We start from the raw sequence: 21257 nt of genomic DNA on the forward strand, positions 1-21257 counted from the left end.
CTGGCGAGCCCCTAAAACCATGGAAGAGCTGCGAGAGAGGTTGATCCGAGTGGGACAACTAAAGAAATACGTGAAGGTTGACCGTCCCGAGGCACAATTACAACAATCACGAGGTCCCCAACGAGCGAGTCCAAGGGGGCCGGAGAGGCGTGAAAGATCGAGGCATGGTCAGACAGACCATTCTCGGTTCGAAACGCGGCAAAGCCGAAGCCGCAGTAAGAGCCATGACCGTTGATAACGGTTGAAAATACCATTATCTATGATGCAATTTTGATACTAAATGCACCCTTTTTGACTTAGAAACTTGCTTTAACTCATGTTTTTGCTTTAAGTTTGTGAATAAGAGAATTGAGGTTATACTTGATGATTTTATCACTAAATTTCCTTGATTTTGTAGGCTATTGGAATGATTTGAAAGAAGAGTTAAAGTACCAAATAGTTGGAATGCAGAAAAGTCAACCAGAATGTAGAAAATCCAACCAGAGTGCAAAAAAGTCAACCAGAGTGCAAAATTTAGTGTTGTTTCGCGCCTAAGCGCCCTTCCAAGGGCGTTGAGCGCCAAATTTGACCTGTACCGCGCCCGGGCGCCCTTCCAGGGGCGTTGAGCGCCAGTTTCGTGGGCTTGGACCTGTTTTCTATTTTTTATGTTCTATTTAAGAACTTGGACGTCCTAGGGATTGTATCTTTTGATGGCTTGAGCACATAAACACACTTTTCACCCCTTGGGGGTAGATTTTGGGGATGTGGCAGCTCTCCTTTTCCTTGAGGGTAGATTTGGGGATGTGACAACTCTCCTCTTCTCTTTCTAGGGTTTTTTTTATCTCTTTCATTCTTTCATTGTTCATCTAGTTTTTCCATGATGATGGGAAACTAAACCTTATTTGTTGTTGGGGAAAAATGTAACCTTTGTAAACTCTCATGTATTGAATTGATTCTTAATTATTTATGCTTCTTTCATTAATTGTTAGGGTAATTCTTCTTTGTGTAATGCTTGCTTCGTTTAACTCATTCTTTAGCATGATGTTTGATTTGCATGAGTACCGGAAGGTATCATAAAATTCATGATCTGAAGAATTATTCCCAGAAGCAGTATTGCTCAGGAATGGGGGTATGAGTTCTGGTTGTCCAAAGCTTTGTTCTTCAGAATTAATTATTAGGAATGCTAGAAATTGTATGAACTAATAGTTAAGGATAGGCTTTCTTCTTTGAGGAATCGGGTTTTAAGTATTTTAAATAATGACATTGACATTAATGAAGAAGTAGAATTCATATATACATGAGAATAAATTTGGTGAAATCTAAACCCAACAACATATTCATCTCATATTATCAATTTCATTCATCCATTATAGTTTTAGCCTCAATTGATCAAATTGCATTCATATTTATTTTTATTGCATTTGCATTGAAAAACCCATAACTTGTTCTTCAGAAGTCTTAATTAGTTGAGTAATCACATAAATGTTTAGTGTCGTGAGTCCTTTAGGATACGATACTTGGTCTTACCATTTTATATTACTTGATGGGATTCGGTACACTTGCCGGAGTCTTAACAAGTTTTTGGCGCCGTTGTTGGGGACTCGTGGTATAACTATTCTATTTTTGTAATTCTTAACCGATTAGACTTTATCTTTTTATCTTTTTATCTTTTTTTATCTTTTTATCTTTTTATCTTTTTATCTTTTTATCTTTTTATCTTTTTATCTTTTTGTGCTAATTGGGTGCTCTAGTGCAGTGTTCTTTAGTGTCTGCAGGATAAAATCCGAAAATTTGTACTAGCAGCACAAGATCATCAAGAGAAGAAGGTTGAAGAAGGTCGCAGGGCGCTGAGTGCTAGTCTTCAAGTGTCGCTCCACGCTTGGGCGCCCCATTGAGGGCGCTGAGTGCCAACCTTCAAGTGTCATGAAACTAGTTCACCAAGACTCTGGGCATGAAGTGGTTAAAGATATCAAAGAGAATGAAGTTATTGAGATTAAGGCTCCTTATTTAGGGAGGGTAAAGATGGTGAATAAGAAGATGCTGCAGATGAGTTGGTGTGATGAAAGCAAAAGGAACACCAACAACACAGATGCAGATTGTGCTTAATGGTGTCAGGCTCGTGACGTTAAACAAGCGCTTATTGGGAGGCAACCCAATTTCTGACTTTTTCTTTTGGATTTGATTTTGCTTTGCAGTAATGATAGCATCTACTGAGGGATGCTAGGAGGACTCAGATGACAACATCTACTGATGGATGCTGCTATGATGAGGGTGATGAATGATAGAATCTACTGATGGAGGCTATGTGATTAAGCATCTACTGATGGATGCTATGTGATTAAGTGTCTATTGATGGATGCTACTGAAGGCATCTACTGATGGATGCCGATGAAGATGAGAAAGATCAACATTTACTGATGGATGCTGATCAGAAAGACTAGACATCTACTGATGGATGTTACTAAGAGCATCTATTGATGGATGCTGATGTGAAGGATTTGCATCTATTGATGGATGCTGGAAGATTCAGATGAAAGCATTTACTGATGGATGTTGCTAGATCAAAATTTTTATGTTTTTGTTTTATTTTTATGCTTATTTGAATTTTGTTTATTTTGTTTTTATGTTAGCTTGCTTATGTACTTGGTTTAATGAATTGTGCTGCAATGATTTGGTATGATGTGATAAATTGTTGTTTGTGATGAGTAATATTCTTGTATTTTCTCTATTGTTCTATGATGCATGTTAAGTTAATGATTGGTGAGGCTTTTAACCATAGATGGTGGTTGCTCATAGTTGTTTTAAAAAGAGATGCATGATTTCAATTGTGATTAATATGCTGGGCAGGATGTTATTAAATTGTGGAACTTGATTTAACGTGTGAGAGGTTGGACTCCAGTGTTTTTGATTGCATGTTATTGCTTTGGAAGCATGATTGATTTTGCCTAATTTTCTATGATTGAACCACTTGCTTGCTTGTTACATATGATCAAGACCATGTTTTCTTCTCCCTTAGAGCCAATGCCAATAGGTGAACCCAACAAAGAACAATGTTTCTCTTTATCCTTTGAACCTTGAGCCTAAATTTGAAAAGTGGAAAAACCCTTTTTGAAATCCTTACCTTGAGTTAAGTAGAGTATGTTTTTGTGGTAATGGAGAATGGTTCAAGTTTGGGTTGGTGAGAAACCAAAAAGAACTTTGTGAAATTCATTAAATTGGGCAAAAGAAAAGGCAAAAGAAAAAGAAAAAGAAAAGAAAAGAAAAGAAAAGGTTAAACTCAATGCAAGTAAAGTTGGGAATAAGTTCAAGATTGGTTTCTCACATAAAAGAAGAAAGAGAGTTGATTGTTAATGTGAATAAATGAATTGTGCACTCTCTTAACTCAAGAATTTTGTTGTCTTGAAAAACCAATTTTCTTCTTAGCCCGACCTCAATACAAGCCTTGAAAAGCCCTTCTGATGATAACTTGCTTGTAAGTGTGTTTGATTTGTGGTTAAATGAAAGACAAAGTTGATTCATGTGACATTGTGATGGTAGAATGTAAGAGTATCACCTCACTATACACCTTTGAGTATGAGTAAAATACTTTTGAGTGCTTAAGTGAAACACTTTTGAGTGCTTGAGTGAAACACTATCCTTGGTGAGGAATTGTTCCATGCATATAGGGTAACATTCTTGCTTAGTTGTTGATTAATCATGAGGTTTGCATCTGTTGTGTATGTCTTGATTACTGTGATGCAATTTTGATACTAAATGCACCTTTTTTGACTTATAAACTTGCTTTAACTCATGTTTTTGCTTTAATTTTGTGAATAAGAGAGTTGAGGTTATACTTGATGATTTTATCACTAAATTCCCTTGATTTTGTAGGCTATTGGAATGATTTGAAAGAATATTTAAAGTACCAAATAGTTGGAATGTAGAAAAGTCAACCAGAATGCAGAAAAGTCAACTAGAGTGCAGAAAAGTCAACCAGAGTGCAGAATTTAGTGTTGTTTCGTGCCTGAGCGCCCTTCCACGTGGTGGATAAGCCACGGAGAACAATGTCGCCCATAACTTTCTCGGACGACGATTTCCACGCACTCGACCCCGACCAAGATGACCCTATGGTAATTACGGCAGAGATCGCCCGCTATAGCGTCAACAAGGTATTGGTAGACCAGGGAAGCTCAGTGAACATCCTCTACTGGAAAACATTCCAAAAGATAGATATCTCGGACAATGTGATCGTCCCGTACAACGAGCTGATAGTGGGCTTTGCGGGCGAGAGAGGGGACACCCGAGGCTACGTGGATCTGCGCACTCGACTTGGAACCGGTCGGAACAATGAGGAAAAGAGGGTTGGATACCTGTTGGTGGAAGCTAACACCTCTTATAATGTGCTCGTGGGTCGGCCATGCCTGAACACGTTCGAAGCGATCGTGTCAACCCCACACCTTACCCTGAAGTACCCGTCTGACAAGGGCACGATTGGCACAGTCCGGGCATATCAGAGGACAGTGAGGGAATGTTACGCGGTTGGCCTAAAGCTTCACACCTGGACGGTCAAAAGAAGAACGAGTGGGTCGGAAGTGGCCATGGAAGATCTTGATCCACGAACAAACACCAAAGATCGACTGGAGCCGTTGGGGGAGACACAGCCGGTCTTGGTGGAAAGAGAAATTAGGTCCGTCTTGTGACGGAACAAATACTTGTTTGCGTGGATGGCCGCCGACATGCCGGGAATCCATCCCTCGATCATGTCACACAAGTTAGTGTTGTTTAAGGAGGCACGACTGGTAGCCTAGAAGAAGCGGCGCGTAGGGGAAGAGAAGAGGAAGGCTGTGGAGGAGGAAGTGAGGAAGCTGAGGGATGTGGGATTCATCAGGGAGGTGACATACACCACATGGCTCGCCAATGTGGTTATGGTCGAAAAAGCCAATGGGAAGTGGCGCATATGACCAGACGACCAATAGAGCAGACAAAGGCGCCGGCCAGGACGGTCGGCCTCGTAAGCGTAAATGGTGAATGTTAAGGAGATTAAGGTAAATCACGTTTAAGGGTATTGGACCAGGATTGGGCCGAGATTAAAATATCGCTAATCCTAAACCTATGCCCGAAAACTATAAATATAATTCAAAGGTAAAAGGTAGGTAGAGATAATTACTGTGCATTTATTACTGTCATTGTCATATTTGATTACCGAACGGTTCGACTACTGACTTTGGCATCAGGGTATCTTTAACAGGTACACCTCGGTCGGACGAGCAAATAAGAGACCCAGGAAGCAAGACCGGACGGCAAGGAAGGACAAATTGTGAAGGTACTTAGTAACTTAGCCCCATAACCGAAACACTACTCCTTATCATTACTATTAAATTTATAAATTATCAGAAGAAACATAAACACTACTACAAAAATGTTTTTTTGACTTATATTATTTTTGACATTTAACGTTTTGACGTCTTATTAGAAGACGTTAATTTGACATTAGATCCTCTTTTTCGGACGTCAATTTTTATGTTGGACCCTCTTAAACTGACGTCCATTTAAAAAAAAAAGTTTGATTTTACAATATTATCACACCTAAAATACAGAAAACGATTCCAGTACATCACAAAATTGTATACACTATTGCTGAAATATAATGTATTTTGTAGTGGGCTTTTTAGAGTGGGCTTTTTTATGAGCCTTATGTTTTTCCTTTTTTATGTTGATCTACTATCTTTTAAATAGGGTAATATGTGTGTTAGGGTAAAGTGAACAATAATAATAAAATTTTTCATTTTTCCTCTCAATTCTAAGTTGGTATCAGAACCATGATTAGAACCTATCTTAACGATATTTATTGTTTGTTGGACATATTGTTCCACCCGCTATCGGGCCGCTCTCAGACCACCCATTAATGTCTAGTCCCACGCTCGAGATGTATATACCTTGGCGTGAGAGGGTGTGTTGGAAGTCCCACATCGACTAGACATAAGACCAATTCATAGTATATAAGTGGGTGCAAACCTCACCCTACAAGCGGGTTTTGTAGGATTGAGTTAGGCTTGAAGTCATTGGACACTCAATCTCGTCGTCGAAATCCGTCAACTTGTGCACAAAATTGTCTCATAAGCCTTTAAAATTAATCGGTGCAAACGAAATTTAATCAATGCAAATGAAATGACGAACATGCGAAAGAAAGTGAGACCTGTGTTGAGTTTTTGGGGTTTAAAATGGCCATTGACATTGTCCCTAATCCATCACCGACGTCTAATTGCTAAAAAAATACATTTTGGCACTACTTTTGGGATATTTTCGCAGTTAATTGACGTTTAGGGAAGGGGATCCGAGGTCTAATGTCTAAAAAAGTGACCTTTCAATTCTGATTTTGTAGCTTCTAATAGAGGATTTGACGTGTGGTCTGGGGAGCTGACGTCTATGTCATAAAAACATTAATATTGACGCTTAAAATGAGGTATTTTTGGACCTTTTTTAAAGGCAATAAAACAATGACTTTTCAGTTCTGTATACAGACTATTTGACGTTTGACCGTAGAGGACCGACGTCTATATCTTATTTGACGTCTGACCTTGGGGAGGACCAACGTCTATAATGACATTTTGTTTACAAAACTACTATCAGTCATTTTTACGTTGAATTTTTTTTGTTAGATTATGAAGTTAAACGTTATTCTACATGTGAAACTTGTGTGTTGCATTTTTTATTACAATATACTCTATATTTTTAATATATATATATATATATATATATATATATATAAATAAATGAGATTTGTTAACTTATGTAATTTCTTAAAAGTACCAAATTTTATATTTAAATAAGATAATTAAATATATTATTTATGGTATATTATATTAAAGTTATGCTTTAATGAAAAAGTTCAATTATGTATAATTAAATACTTATATTGTGATTATATTTATAAATACAAGTACTTTTCGTCCAATATGAAACTCTGTTTAGTCTTTTAGAGTTCCACTATTTGTTAATTTCTCTTTCGTTTTGTGGTTACTTTTTTTTTTGTTAAATATAGGTGAAACTCTTTTTCCATTATTTATCAGTTTCTTTGTTGTTTTATTTTTCTATTTATCTTTTTTTAGGACATTGACCCCATTCATGAATTTTGTATTATAGCGTTATAATCTTATTAAGTGTAAAATAGAAAGACAATTTTTATACACTAGAAAATTTCCTTATATATTATTATAGATCTAGATGTTATAAATATTTAAAGAGAAAATGTTTTAAACTAGGACTTTGTCTTAAATATTTATTTTTAACATTATTTGTGTTATCATTATTAAAAAAAATTTACCAATAATATTTTTATTTATATATATATATATATATTGAAGACGAGTAAATCAGTTTTGAATAAAAGAACATTTATAAGAAAAATGGTTAATTAATTTTAATTCAAAAGAAGCTTTAAGTTAAAAAAGTAAAAAATAAATAAACGACTTATATTTTTGAGTTAAAGTAGTTTCTTTTAACTTTTAACTTTTACTTTAAAAAGAGGCTTGTAAATTAAACACGAGTCACACAAGTACTAAAAAGGGTATTGTTTTTTTTTTTTTCACTTAAGAACTTTAAAATTGAATGTGTCATACAAAGTACAAAACTGACTCTTTTTTTTCAAGATACGATTATTTTATAGATACAAATAACAGTTTTACCAAATCTTTGTAAAATGAGTGGCATCTTTATCTACAAAAGAACAATACCAACAATCCTTATTTATAAATATTTATTTAACTTTAGGGAAGTGAGCATAAAGTCATTCCTTATTTACAAAATCTGAGCCACACATAGGAAGAGAGACACCAATAAGGTGATCGCCAGAAAAAAGTATTTCTATGAATCTCTTCCATTTATGTTTGCAAGTTTATCGATTCTATTCTAGGGGCTTCGCCAAGGTGGTGGTATATTTTATTCAACTGAGGAAGACATAATGGTCCAAAACACAACATGGAACCACTAGATCATGACGCTGCATTCTATTTAGTAACTCTGCCATAAGTACAAACATTGTATCAAGTATCACCGTGTCCTATAAGCTCCAAAAGCATTTTCTCATAGTCACCACTGGTGTCCTTGCCAATGGCACGATCGAGAGGGACACTGTTCCTCCTTTGATACTCATCTCCAATCGTTTTCAAATCAACTTCCGCTCTGGTGGCCACCACTCTTGTAAGGTCTTCTTCATGGGTTCCTCGCCCGTTGATAGCCAAACGGAGAACCTTCGCAAAGTACTTCTCAGGATGGAGCAAGCACTTCGAAGTTGCTCTTAGTAAACTCAGGAACTCATTCTTTGGATCATCCTTCAGGTCCTGCAATTCAACATTGGCTCACAAAAGGCACATCAGTATAACCAGGTTCCATAAAACCAAATGGGTGCATAACTGATACATTGTCTCTTTTTCACATATTTGAAGAGTCACAAAGGGAGATGAAAGAAAGGAAAGTAGGATATATGTAAGGAATTAAGAGTAATGCAAGATAAGCCACGTTACGTACCTTGTTGATATCTTTTCCAAATTCATCTTTGTAATGATTAAAAGTAGCATTAGTCTGTGCTCTGCTCCTCGTAGCGAAAATCCTGATTAGGTCGTCATCGTTATAAGCCTTTTTTGAAATCTTGTCATGCAGCAATTTTGCCTCAGTTTTTGCCAAGTTCAAGTCGACCTCAGTTCCTTCATATCGATAAGAACTAACCAGAAGTACTAGGAGCTAAAGAAAACAAACGTTAGCTAATTTTGTCCTCTTGAAATGAAAGAGAGTGAGATAAAATTTAAATTATATTATAGAAAATCGTTCAAAATAAGTCTTCATGAAAGATACAAACTATAATTTCAGTTCAGCTTTGGAAAAGTACTGCCGAAGAGTCTACATCTTGTAACAGAAGAAACATAAAATAATTAGACCGAACAAAATGTTTCATTGTTCCAATGCAGTTGAGGCTAATCAGAAGTCGCGACCCACAGTTCATTGAGATACAATTTACTTCTCATCAATTATATTCATTCATTCATTTAGTTTTATCGCATAACTAACACAAATTGACCAATAAACATTGTAGGAACGGATAGATGGAACACATCCCAATTGTTGGAAGGAAACTCACATGATATAGCCTAAAGGAGATGAGAAGATTTGATAGAGTAATGGGGACAAGGGAGTGGTTAGATACCTGGCAAAGAGGTGCACGATATGTTTTACAAAGAGACAAAGTGCTTATTCGGGAGATGGACACCTCTTACAACTTTTACTGCTGGCAAATGAGGTGGAGGATGAGATGAAGAGGAAGAAGAAAAGTTTATTGTTTTCAAAGTAGACTATGAGATATCTAATGATTAAGTTAATTAGGAAATCTTAAGGTATATATGGTGAGAAATGGGATTTTGTGAAAGGTGCATCATGTGAATAAAAGGGTGTCTTGTTTCTAGCTCAATTTCAGTCACGGCAAATGGGTGCCCCAACAAGGAATTTAGCAAGCAAATGGCCACTGACAAGGTGATGAATTGGCTGCGTTCCTTGTCAATATTTTACAGAGGGACTAAAGTGGCTAAATAAGACAAGCTTCCAAAGAAAAATTTGTTCTAAGTGAAAGTAGGACAAAATAGGGTGAATGGGAATTTGTTACAACATGTGAATGATACTGTCTTCTTTAAGCACACGTGCTTATAATTACAAACATCATGCTTTCGAGATGGTGTCTGGTTTGAAGGTTAATTTCTCTAAAAGTAAGTTTGGAGATTCTGAGTAGATTCCTTAAGTGTGGAAAGGTACGCTCCAAAAGGTGAAGTAGTTATTAAAGATGGTTGATGTTTATAGAGGCCTTGCTAAATATGTAGAGCTGGTAACTACTAGATCATGGAAGAAGTTTGAAGTTTGTGGGGGTGTAACTGTGGACTCAAAATATGGTGGTTGGAGAGGGTTAATTGGAAATTTTTTTTAACAATTTTTTTGATAACTTTTTTACAACGTACCAATCAAATAGTGATTCATAGTTTATGATAAAAAAGTTGTTAAAAAAAGTTAACGGGTCATAGTCCTTAAATTTATTTTGGCCTCTGTAATTTACTTTCTCCCACTATTGAATCAGGATATGTCACCTTGATTCCCACACCCACTTATCTTCCTCCCAATTGCCCCTTTTGATTGTTAAGTGTTGTTATTCGGAATTGACATATTTATGAGATAACTTTTCACCTGTATTCTCCCAAAATCGTGTGCTTTCACCCTCACCAACCTTTATTTACGTCATGCTTTCAACCATTTTTGGCTTAATTTATCCTACCACCTACATTTCTTAAATGGAAAATGTCTTTTTAACAACTTTTTTCGACAACCTTCTACCACCAACACGTATGATTGGTCCGACCAAAAAAACAGTGATATGTCAAAAAATTATTAAAAAAAAGTTGTTAAAATATCATGATCCTAAATTTTAATGCTTATCACGTATGGATGGAAATGGTTAAAGGAACAATCTGATGTCTTTACGGTAAAATTGGCTTACATAGCTATTCATGCATTGAAGTGGGAGGTTCTCAAACGAAGCACTGGAACTGATGGGATTTTAACATCCCATCGAGAACTAACTTGATGGGGAAAATAATGCAAAATCATCTCATTCATAACAACAAAACAGGAGTCTAAAATGTTGATTTAAACTAATAACAAGGTTAGGCTCAAGATTGAGTACCTTACGGAAGTCTCCCGTTGTGCGAAGTGCAACATCCTCCTCAATGGATTTCTTATAAAGAACATGGTACGCCCTCCTCGCAGCAAACAATTGTTCGGAGGACCTAGCGCAGGCTATTTCCACCAGAACCCGATTGCTCGAAGTCCACTTTTTAGCTGCCTCATTTGCCAAAAATGCGTCACGTTCAGCAGAATCAAGTGTCCAAAGATGAACCAGCCTCTGGTCAGGAGAAAATTCAAAAGTGATTGAGTTTCAAACACATTTATAAAAGATATACAATTATTCCAACAGAGTTGTTTTATTATCAATTTTTGGCAGCAAGTCATGCTTCCCAGTTAATACATTACTTTTTACATTATTATTAGAAGAGCTCCTTTCCTTTAAAGAGAATTTCGTGATCCATTGAATACATCAAACGATACACGATTATTGAGAGAATTGTGTAATTATGAGAAAAGCTATATCCCTGAACTGACCTCAAAATCGCTGGTGAGTTCTTTGTCCAAGACCTTTAGGAGATCTTCTCCGAAGGTATTGGCATAAGTTTCTCGAATAAGCTTCCTCTGATCAGCATTTCTATGGGACAAGATGGATATGATCAGCCCCTCGTTAGTCCCCCAACCTGTAATTACATTTGGTAAATTGAAAACTCATCACATGTCAAATGAAATTAAAATCAATCTATAACCCACGACACGATCCCCAAAACTGAAAACAAAATTACAATCTATAAACGGCATGATCTTGAATTTAATAATTCCGACAACAGATTATCATGTATCAGTTGAAAGTCTTGGATTAACCATTCCTTTTTAATTAATAGAGTATATCGGATCATCCTTCTCTGTCTTTCAATCTAAATATGATCGCATCACTAATAAACAACAGCATCCATTATTGTTAATTTACAGCGATGGTAGCATATCATTAAAATTTAAAAGCCGAATTGATGAACGAAACCTGCGAAGGCTTTTCGGAGCTGCTCACAGTCATCGGCAGCAGCGGGAACAGAATGGGGCACCTTCAACGTGGACATTGTTGTTTCAGTTTTTTAAGCACTGTGTTCCGTTTTGTATTGTGTTGTGGGAGCGAAAGAAAATGAAATAAGTGAATTAATACTATATGTTTCCCGCAAGCAATTCTACGAAAGCGTAAATACCTGTTTTCTGACTTCCCTGCGCCACATCTTATCCTCATTTCACGCTTTTCCATTTCAATTCAATGTCTTTGGTTAATTCAATGCTTCCATTAATGGATGGATGGATGGAGAGCGATGACGAATTTCAATTTCGAGACAATGCTCACAACGTGCTAAATGGGTTGCAAATTTCCTATGTCACTAGGCTTTCTATCTCCGTGTCTCGGTTACGTTGGACTTTCTATTGGAAGAATTTTTGACCGTTTAGACTGATGAAAGAGTGATGCTACCTCCACCTCACTTATTTCATTCTGCACCTCCAAATTTATATATTTGTCCTTCATTTATTGAAGTCAAAACATAATTAATAATGGCTTAATGATGTTTTAACTGTCAACCATCATCTTAACCACCAACTTCTTTCTTGATTGTATAAACTTTAGTATGCATGCACCTCCTTTCTCTCTTGCTGTTTTTTCACTTGCATGAGACTAGCATTTTTAGTGTTTGATATTTTTCTAGGTTGAGAGTTGAGCGGTTACAGAGTGTAGTGGTTGTGCTGCGTGTTGGTGGTGCTGTGGATATTGGACGAGAAAAAGGTAGTCCTCGAAGAAGGTGGTCCTCGAAGAAGGTGGTCACAGAAAGCTCTTGAAGAGGTTGGTTTAATATTTAAACACCGTAACCGCACTTCAAACTGTGGTTCATTGGTGGCGCACTTCAATATGCGGTTTCACTTGTATTTTAAAAACCTTAACCACACTTCGAAGTGTGGTTCAATGGTGGTGCACTTCAATCCACAGTTTCACTGTGCATTTTAAAAACCTTAACCACACTTCGAAGTGTGATTCAATGGTGGCGCACTTCGAACTGCGGTTTTACTATGCATCTTAAAAACCTTAACCACACTTCAAAGTGTGGTTCAATGGTTGCGCACTTCGAACTGCGGTTCACTGTATTTTTACACGATTTATGAATGCTCATTTTCGTTTACTGTGCATAGCTTTTTTAACCTCCCTATGTATTTGAGATGCTTTATGATTAATGGATGTTTTCTGCACAGATTATTCAATCTCCCCATTTTGTACTAAATCCTGATGTTCTGTGCATAGTTTTCCTTTTTGTTGTCCCTTGCTGCCAGTTGTGATAAAATGAATGGTTGTGGTGGGGAAATCTTTTACTTATAGAATTTGGATTTGCATTCATAATAAACTTTATCTAAGCCTCTCTAAACTGAGAGTGATATTTGAGGAGTATATGTTAATAGGATTTCAAAGTTGAGAAGGCAGGAGGGGAGCTGGGGAGGAGCACGCAAGAGTCCAGAAGGGATGTAGGGTTTCAAAGTTCAGATGCGGCAGAGGAAGGTTTCTCTTTCTAGTGGTCTTTGTAGTGGGTGGATAAGCTTTTTACAAAATCAAAATATTCTCACTAGCAGGGGTATAGTTAGAATTAGAAAAGAATTGGGAGGTGCAAGGTGAAGTTGGTGAGGTGCAGGGAGAACAGCTCCTGATTAAAAACCCCTGTAACATATCTAACTTACTACTTCTACATAACGTTATTACTATTAAATAAAATAAGGTTTAATAAATAGGATAATCTCTATTTTCGATGACCTCGGTTAAGAAGTAAACTTTAAATCTAACTCAATCCCATAAAACCGACTTGTAAATAAATTGGTCTTATCTCTAGTCGATGTGGGACTTCCAACATTTTCTCAAATAGGTCTCTCACTTACTTTTTTGTCTCAATTGAGTCCTTATTTTTGAAAAATTAAAACAATTAGGTTCTGTCGTTACTTCCGCACTAACATCATTAAAGAGGTGTCACGTTTCTTTTAATTTTTTAAATATTTTTTAATTAGTTTTTAAAATTTTTTAATTTTTTAATTTTTTTTAAATAAAAAAATTTGTCATGTGTCAAATTGACATTGTGCCATGTGGCACTAATAGTGTGACATGGCATTCACAATGTCACGTGTTATTGTCAGGTCATGTGTCATTGTATTTGTCTCAATTTGGTCCCTATATTCTTATTTTGTTTCAATTTTATTCCTGTATTTTTATTTTGTCTCAATTTATTCCTAATTGTTTTAAAAATTAAACAATGTTTTTTTTTTCCAAATTCAAACAAATTTTAATTTGTATATAAATCCTTACAGTTTTTTTATATAGATTGATATTTTTTTATTAGAAAAATAAAAAAATTATGAACTAACATACAATACATTTTTATCTATGTAGTACCAATGAAAATAACTTAAATTGCATTATAATTTTCAAAACAAAAACTAAATAAAAACAAATAAAAATAAAGAAACTCATTTAAAAATTTTCTACAAAATTAAACAATAAATAAAATTATTTAAGCTAAATAATATGAATGAGCATATTATAAAATATTTAAAAAATTCAAAAAAATCACGAGCTGACACATGAAACCTCTTTAATTGTGTTAACATATCTAATGACTTTAAATTTTCAAAAATAAGAATCCAATTGAAAAAAAAAATAAGCGAGAAACCTATTTGAAAAAAGTCATAAAAAATAAGGACTATCTGAATTATTAAACCATAAAATAATTATAAACAATTAATATAATTTTAAGCATTTTACAAATTCAAGTATTTTTAATTGATTTCATATTATTGAATGATTAAATTAATTTTTACTTTCATTTAAATATTATATTATTTGATTTTGTCATCAATGTTATAGTATAATTCGTCCATCAACTTTTTTTTTTTTTTATATTTCTGCCTTTCAATTAACTTGGTTTTAAGAGAGAAAGAGTTCATTTATTATCGACTGATAGAAAATTGCACAAAAACCAAACAAACATTTTTAATTATTTAATTGTTTTAAATAATATATGATAATCGTGTTAATCAAAATAAAAAAAAATTAAAGAAAATAACGATTAATAATTTTACATATATTAATATCTATTTCAACACATGAAAATAATAAGTTTTACAAATTTAAAATAACTTAATAATAAATATAACTTGTAATTGTAAAAATTAAATGACTTAGTTGTATTCCTAATTTGTTCCTTAAAAAAAGGAAAAAAAAAGCTTACATTATAATTGAATGGACTACACATATATTGTGAAATTATTCTTGATATTTATAATCCTCGCATGAATTTAATTTCGTTGCATTAATTAGAACCAATTAAAAAAAATTAAAATGTACACCCATCAGACTTTGAAATATTAACAAAATGATATTGGTGGTATCTAATAAAAAAAGTGTATATAAAACAAAAATAACGCCTTTTCTTTTTTCTTTTAACTTTAGAAATAATTACCTATAGTTGACTAAGGGTAACTGTAAAGACTTAGAAAATGATGTTTTAGAAATGATAGTGGTTTAAAAATAGTGAGACTTAATTATTTTCATAAACTAACGTCCGACCTGACTCCACTACGATAATGTCCATGTACCTGTAAGAATAAAGTTAAATATATTTATTAAAAAGTAATAATACTAATATACAAACTGGAAAATAACAAATAAAAAACTTACATGTATCATAGTTGTATGCATGAAATGTTCAACATTTTTTCTCCACCAATGATCTCATATGCATCATCGAAATTAATATACAATGGATCAGCCCTAACATGAGAGAATAATAATGGATGTTGATAAGAGAAAATGGGTCGACAAACGAAGGAAATGAACTAAGATATGGTTTCAAGTTGTAGTGTCAATCTTGAGGTGAGAAAGTATTAACAAATGGTTAGAACAAAAAGAAGATTCAAGTTCTTGGTTTTATAAGGATTGAGTAAGAGCTAGTTGAAGAGTATGAAGACTAGGGTCTAAAGCGAATTTGTAAATATATTTCATTAGTATAGTTGAAATAGTATAATTAGTGAGTTTCTCAAAATGGTTAAAAAATGAAAGTTTGGACAATCCTAGTTTAAGATGTATCATAAGAAGCTAGGTACTAATCAAGATAGTGATTTCAAGTTGAGAAGAATCCATATTTAAGCATATGGTTCATATGGTGAGTTAAAAAAGTGAAGATGAAATGTTCAATTGGTTTTGTCGCTACAATTTATGAGAGTTTTGCGTTAGTAGTAGGGTGAAGATCAGTAAAGGAAGGTGAAGCTATCAAAGTGATAGTGTTTAAGAGTGATCAAGAGTGTTAATCGTTGGTAGTAGATCAAAAGTCGTGAGTGATTAAGTTTTTTGTGGTGTTTCAAAAAGGAAGCAAGAAATGGTGAAGTGATATCAGTTAGGTGTTGATTGAAGTCAAAACTAGCTAAGTTTTAAAAGGAGTTTACAAGAGATAATGAAAGACAGATGGTACGTGAGTTTAGTTTGGCAGATGCAAATTGGTTGGTCATTGTGAAAGAAGAATCTATAAAACTAAGGGTTGGACGTTGAGAAATTGTTTTAAGAGTAATGGCTAGACCAATCTACCCTATTGAACACTAAATCATTTGATGGAGATTGCTTTAAGGATGCTCCTTCAACATAAGATGATCTTCCAAGTGTATTGATGAAGTTTCTTCAAAGGGTACACTCCATATGAACAATGATAGTAGTAGAAGCAAATAGAGATGAAGAGATGAAGATGTTGGTGTTGTATGGTCTTGGTAGATGTCCTTCTAGGAGGTTAGGCCACCATGAAGGAGAAGGTATGAAGAAGTCTAGAAGAAGACATTTCATAAGGTGAGAACTCAAGTAAAGAAGCCTTATAATTTTGGCAAAAGAACTTTACATTCAATCAAGTTCTATGGACTACAAAAGGGTGTCTCTCCTTTTATAGGTGAAGGAGAAGGCTAGAGTACATGGAGTTTCCGTTATTTAATAGGGAGCCTCGTCATTAAATGAGCAGCCTAGGCATTAAATGAGGAGCCTATGAGTTAAATGAGGAGCCTAAACAATAAATGAGTGGAACCTTATGCTTTGTAACTAACATAGTCAAAGTATTTTATGCAAAAGGCTCCTTGTGACTAACTCCTTCCAAAACCCATTTTTAACCCATTTCTAACCCATTTTAGGTGCTACCTTCTAACTAAGGACGTAATGGTGCGCTAGCTCTCTCTTAAAGCCATCAAACCTTATAAACGAAGCTAAACAAAGTGTCTTGGCCAAATACAAGGCGTAAAAGTGAGCTATATTACATATTTACAAAAATGTTTTAAGATAAAGAAGAAGACTAAAATGTGATCCTCCATAAGAGTAGAATCCTTAAAGCTCTATCTTCTTCTTCCATCTTCTTTGACCATGGCTCTTCATGAGAGGTCCAATGTCTTGTAAGGCTTGAGGGAATGCAAGAACAAGCCTAAGAGTCCTTCTTCTTCTTCCAATATCTTAGCCTTAGTTTAAGTTGATGTTCCCTTCATGGATCTCCATTTAGCCCCCAAAACGGATTCTATCATCATTTTAGCACATAATCAAGGTTTTTGTGTCAATAAGGTTGTTGAGAGTAGTATCTTGGTTGAGTTAGGTGGTTATGATAGAGAAAGTGAGGAGAGCAAACTTTCCTTTTGATACGATGTCGTTGAAGCTATCAAATTAATACTACTTTACAAGGGAACTTTAGTATTGCCAAGTTAGTATTCAAGAAAGTAGATATGGTTAAAGTAATCTTGAGTTGTTTCCCAACGAATACATAATTGTGTTTCAATTCTTGATTCTTATGGAGACTTTTAAAGATTAGTAAATGTTATGCAATGCTTAAAAATAAAAGTGAAAAGCTATGCTAATGAAATTAATGTTTGAAGATTGTTTGAGTTTAATTGAAGAACAAATAGGAAGCTTAAAAACAATTATAATGAAATAGGCTAATTCCACTACTTTTCCAAGATAGATTCATCATCGGTTATCCACAGATTATTGTTCAATTGATTATTGTTCGGGTTTCAAGTTAATTAAAGTACATTCTTAATTAACTTGAGGACGATCTTACAATTAATCAAAATAAATTTTCAATCAAGAGCAAGACCTTTCTAGATTATTCATAATGAATTCAGCCAAAGTACATTCTCAATCGAATCCTGCTGTGTTTAATCATGTCTGTTCTTAAATCTCCTAACCAAATTAAAAATTAATTAATCAAAGTAAATTCTGAATTAATTATAGTTGAAATTTTTACTACCAATCAAAGTATATTCTTAATTAGTAGCAAAAACTCGTTTCAAACACCTTATGATGCAAAATTCATTACTTTTAATGTGATTGAGAGATGAAAGACAAAGAAGATGGATAACTCAAATCAATAATCAAAAGAAAGAAATATATTAATTCAACTTAACCTCAGAATCCATAATGAAATTACAATGGAATAGCCCTAGAAGCTTAGCATTCCATGAATGAGTAGAATACATGGTAAAATAAAAGTTAGAGGAGTGGTGGATGCTTGCTTCTAGTGGAGGAGAATGAATGAATGAGTTAGGATTTCTATCTCCCTAGGTCTCTTTATATGGGGTTTGATTGGGCTTGGACCCTAAATATTTTGTTGATAAGATTTTATCTTATATCCTCCAAATAATTAAAAGATTTAGATAATTATAAAAATATTTAGAAGATCTTTTCTGTTGATATTTCTAGATTTAATTAATTATCTTTAAAATATCAACTAAATTGTCTCCTAAATTCCATTTACGCCCTTCTTAATTTTCCAAAATTACAAAGAAGCCCAAAAATTTCCTCTATTTACACTTATCTCATAACGTCTTTTTCTTGGGTATAGTGATTATGATCATATATTTCTGCTTTTGTGATCTGCACAGATATTAAGAACAAAGTATACAAGCATCGAAACACTTTATTGTACATGCATTAAATGTTTTGAACGTTGATAACATTATATTGTATTGCATGTTCAGGACATTTTATCATTTGCCATGTCATTCATAAATGCATCGTTTGGTAAAACATACATCTTGTATAATCATCAAATGGTATAAACATTAGATGCTTCTTCAAAGGCTATAGAGTTTAGCTCTTTCATTAGACAATGTATTCTTAAGACGCTTTTGCTTGAGATAACACTATATTGAATAAAAATTTCTTTTAGCCTCAGTGTTATAAAAGAGATAATTTTTCTTGTTCATAAGACGCTAGCTTGTTACTCATATAGTTTATTAGATGATTTCAAAGAGAGAGAAGCTTTCTTTTCTTAGACATTATTTATAATTATGGTTTATCAAACAATTCAATCCTTAAAACTTTGTTCATACGCTTCATTTCATTTAAAATAGACGTTACAAAATATTTCTTTCTTAGACGCTATTTCTTTTAAACAACTTTTCATACACAACAATATTTCGTTTAATGTTTTTTGTTAAACTTCAAAACCCGAGTTTTTTAGACGACCTATTTTTTAGGCAATTTTGTCTTAACATTATGAACTCCCTTAAATCCTTCAACTACATAAACTTCATAGCTTTTTTCGTAAACTCATCCAAGGTTGAGGTTGGGGTCATGCATAGGTCATAAGCAAAAGGTCTTGGTCTCATGGTATTTACCATGTGATTCAAAGCTACATCAGGATTCAAATTTCTGATATTAGGGGCAACATTCCCAAAACGTTCCATTAAAACATGCAAAGTCTCTCCTTTATTCGTCCTTGTGTTTACCAAAGCTATGGATTTGAGGTGCCAAAATGAGTTCCAAAACTCTTCACCAGGGTGCCAAATCAGTCTATGAAGAAAGGTGAAAGTTGAGTAAACCAATTCAAAGTTTCTCCCTTTAAAGAGGTAGGAAAATGTTTGCAAAGAATAGCTTCATCCGTAGTGTATAGATTGACTCGTGCGACGTATACGTCAATGTGCTCGTTTGGGTCAATGTTACCATCATGTCGATCTATGGTGAGAGACTTCCAATTGCCTACGACCTCCTCCTCCCATCATAGAGGTGTTTCTAGTGTCCCTAGTTTGAGGGTTGTTACCACTCTGCTCCTTAGTCTCGAGTGTTGTCTTTGGGCGAGATGTTGTCTTTTGTGGCGCTTCCTTCTCTTTTTCAACCTCTTCAACCCTCCTTTTCAGTCTAGCATTCTCCTCCTTTAGTGCATCCATCTCCTTTGTACTCCTTTTCTTAAACTCGACAAAGTCTTGTTGCATTGTTATGAACATAGTCATCTCCTAAAAGGTCTATCTGACTTCTTTTACTCTTGCCATGAGGGCGCTCTCCTGCATTGCGAGCATCCCTAAACATCTCTGACAGCTGATGAGATGCTTTCATGTGGAAATTTCTGTGTATTTGTGTTTCATGTTCAGGTTTCCACTGCACCTTCATCTATAACATTAAACAGAACAAACATTGATTAATGAACATACTAAAATAAGAGGGACAATTAGTTTAATGGATTGTTCACCTGAAAGCGGTCCCAGAATAGCTTTTTGTCGTCATCAGGTATTGCTCCCCAAGTAGGCCATGGACTTACAAACTATTGCTTAATTGAACGTGTGATGGCTTGGGAAGCAACCCTATATGGAATAAACCTACATAATAAAAGTCATTTGAATTACAGTAGGGTTTAAACATCAAATTATATCAAGAGATTAAAATCTTACCCTTTACCACACGGCTCAATCCATGGTCGATCATGGAGGGGCGGGTCAAGACCTTCACCATCACCACTTGAATCTGGATCAGCAGATGGTGTGACAGTCTCAGAAGGCGGTATACAAGATGATGAAGGTATAGAAGTAGGGTCAGGGAGAGGAGTGGGGGTAATAACCACAGGGGGAGGAGTGAGGGTTATAATCACAGGAGGAGGAAGAGGGTCTGCTGCAGGGGTAGTAGAAGGGTGGGCTGCAAGGGTAGGAGAAGGGTGTATTGCAGGGGTAGGATAAGGGTGTATTGCAGGGGTAGGATAAGGGTGTATTGTAGAGGTAGGAGTAGGGTCTACTGCAAGGGTAGGAGAATGTATTGTAGGGGTAGGAGGAGGCCCCACAGATGATGTACTGCGGGCAGCAATGGTAGGTAGTTTAGCAGGCACCCTAAGTACATACTTTGGTGCCTGTCATTGCCTCTTCTTAGGCCTTTCTACCCCCTTTCCTTTATCAGGATGTTTTGAACCTTGTCCTGTCATTACTGCATTGAAATGGTTACAAATAAAGCGAAAAAATAAAAATGAATAAGGAAGGATCAATGGTTTTTAAGTTAACCAATGAGTGAATTATTTCCCTGCGTGACGGCCTGATTGTCGGAAAACTGATAATGCACCTTCACGTGGTTCAACTTGTCATTGCATTTCATTTCTAACATGAGTAGGGGAGAATATAAAGTTTTTGAAATAATGTGAACAAAAATACGTTATCTCTCTGTGCAAGTAAGCTGCACAAATTGAGCCTTCTACTCTAGCTTTATTTTTAACTGAACGTTTGGATTATTCCATAAACCTTTCAAATGGATACATCCACCTGTATTTCACAGGTCCCCCAAGCCAAGCTTCATATGTAAGATGAATTGGAATATGCGTCAT

The 21257-nt window shown here is 34.9% G+C and overlaps 1 protein-coding gene across 2 annotated transcripts; it reads right to left on the reverse strand.

Annotated features, from left to right (window-relative positions):
* Positions 1-7686: 7686 nt before the first annotated feature.
* Positions 7687-12034, reverse strand: LOC124835203 (annexin Gh1-like). Of its 2 annotated transcripts, XM_047310105.2 has the most exons (6): positions 11835-12034; positions 11636-11733; positions 11152-11297; positions 10676-10894; positions 8485-8697; positions 7687-8297 (listed from the first exon to the last, which is right to left on the reverse strand). In XM_047310105.2, exons 2-6 carry the CDS (start codon positions 11709-11711, stop codon positions 8001-8003), a joined length of 951 nt encoding a protein of 316 aa, XP_047166061.1. In that variant the 5' UTR covers positions 11712-11733; positions 11835-12034; the 3' UTR covers positions 7687-8000. The 2 variants fall into 2 exon arrangements, with proteins under 2 accessions (XP_047166061.1, XP_047166060.1); XM_047310104.2 differs by lacking the exon at positions 11835-12034 and having other exon boundaries at positions 11636-11794.
* Positions 12035-21257: the final 9223 nt, after the last annotated feature.

Source organism: Vigna umbellata, chromosome 7 (assembly GCF_029865625.1).
Source record: "Vigna umbellata cultivar VRB3 chromosome 7, Vumbellata_1.0, whole genome shotgun sequence".
Classification (NCBI taxonomy): domain Eukaryota; kingdom Viridiplantae; phylum Streptophyta; class Magnoliopsida; order Fabales; family Fabaceae; genus Vigna; species Vigna umbellata.

Excerpts from the sequence above, each read along its gene's own strand:
- LOC124835203 (XM_047310105.2), bottom strand. The coding sequence starts at position 11,711 with ATGTCCACGTTGAAGGTGCCCCATTCTGTTCCCGCTGCTGCCGATGAC. Across the intron at positions 8,698-10,675 it reads CAACGGGAGACTTCCGTAAG|CTCCTAGTACTTCTGGTTAG; the intron begins GTACTCAATCTT and ends TGTTTTCTTTAG. Across the intron at positions 8,298-8,484 it reads TTGGAAAAGATATCAACAAG|GACCTGAAGGATGATCCAAA; the intron begins GTACGTAACGTG and ends GTTGAATTGCAG.